The sequence below is a fragment of the Orycteropus afer genome, unplaced genomic scaffold (genome assembly GCF_000298275.1).
Source record: "Orycteropus afer afer isolate SDZICR_OR568_19922 unplaced genomic scaffold, OryAfe1.0 scaffold00009, whole genome shotgun sequence".
Classification (NCBI taxonomy): Eukaryota; Metazoa; Chordata; class Mammalia; order Tubulidentata; family Orycteropodidae; genus Orycteropus; species Orycteropus afer.
In genome coordinates this window covers 2,981,277-2,982,865 of record NW_006921596.1, presented here as the reverse complement: position 1 = coordinate 2,982,865, position 1,589 = coordinate 2,981,277, and the positions used below count along the sequence as shown (strand labels likewise).

The following is a 1,589-nucleotide window of genomic DNA, read 5'->3' as shown; positions in this document are numbered from 1 at the left end:
GTGATCTACTTCTGTAGTGATACTTCCTCAGAAACCCAAGGAGGGGTCGCTATGAATCGGGTTTGACTCAATGGCAGTGAGTAATCTCCAGAGAAGGCTTGAAAATAGGCATCTCCGCAGAGGCTGGTGTCTCGTAACACTCAAAAAGAAGGGCTGTCTGACAGGAACGGAGGAAGGTTCTTAGCAGGGAAGCGTGTATCTCTGCTCCTACTGAATTGCATCTTTTGGTTGTGTGACATTTATTTCTTCAGTAGTACTGTTTTGATAAAACGTGAAGAGGACGCCAACACTAAACTGGCATCCTTCTTGTATTACTGCACTAATTTCTTCTTGTTCCTGGTTGATTGTCTCTCACCTTAATCACACTAATACGAATATTTGGAGGTTTTTTAACGCCACGTTTCTCAGCCGTAAGTTTTCTATTGAGGACTGAAATACCTGATCAAAGTCCATGTTCATGATATCTGCTTCACAGTCAGTGCTTATTCATGCAAAAGCTTTATTAAACCTCTTCCTTTATCTTGAATCTTTATTTCCATTCCAGAACATAGGGCCCTTCTTCACTGTATCCCTTAATTTCCAAATTTTATTTAGTCCAGAGGATCTTCTACCTTTAAAAATAACTAATTTTCAAGATTTGAGTGGTCTGCTTCTAAAAGCCAAAGTCCCTGAAGGTCTTAACTGTTTATCTAATAATAATAAGTATGTGGTAGAATAATGCCTTTGTTAAACTTTATAAAAATAGGATTTTGAAATTAAATGCTTTGGTCTTTAAATTGCTGAAGTTAGCTTTTTGTTGAGTTTGTCTTAGAGTACACACTCTACTGGAAGAATTGTTAATTTGATAATTTATTTAGTATTTGGTATTTTTTGTCAACAGGAAGAAGGTAGATAATGACTATAATGCCCTTCAAGAAAGACTCAGTACATTGCCTGATAAATTGTCTTATAATATCATGGTATGTTTGGTGTGTTTCTTTTAAAGTAATATACTTTATGTGTCAGAGGTAGCTATGGTAGCAAGGAAGATTATTTAGTGTTACTTTTTATAAATATACTAATTGTAGTAATAGTTGGTATTTGCTTATTTTCCTTTATTCCAATTTATATTAAATTATCACATTATGGTGACATAAGTGACAAATATTAGCACAAAATTTGACATATTTGGTTTGTGGTTCTATTATGTAGGAAACTGTAATTACGATGGAAATAAAGCACTAAGTTGTTTCCTGTTAGCCAGAGCAGGAATAGACCATAATGTTTTGTACTTTACAGAATTAAGCTTGAGGACATTAATTTATATATAAAAAAGTATTGCTAATTTTTGTCTTACCAATCTTCATATCAACATAGTGATCTGTTGGTATGTCCTGAGTTAGAATCTTTCATTGCATGAATATTCTTTCTCATAAAAATTGCTCTTATTCTTGTTCTACTAGCCCAAATAGTAAATATAACTTCTCTTTAGGTAGACTCACTACTCTATAAGTAGACTTGGGAGCTCTGGTGGCGTAGTGCCTAAGGCATTTGACTGCTAACCAGAAGGCTGGCGGTTCAAACCCACCAGCCACTCCTCAGAAGGAAGG

General features: G+C 35.1%; 1 protein-coding gene across 1 annotated transcript in view; it reads left to right on the top strand.

Moving 5' to 3' along the window:
* URI1 (URI1 prefoldin like chaperone) overlaps positions 1-1,589 on the top strand; it is a 97,649-nt gene that overhangs the window by 62,103 nt on the left and 33,957 nt on the right. Inside the window, exon 3 of the mRNA XM_007947758.1 lies at positions 881-963. Coding sequence (XP_007945949.1) covers positions 881-963 — 83 coding nt within the window. The remainder of the gene's footprint in view (positions 1-880; positions 964-1,589) is intronic.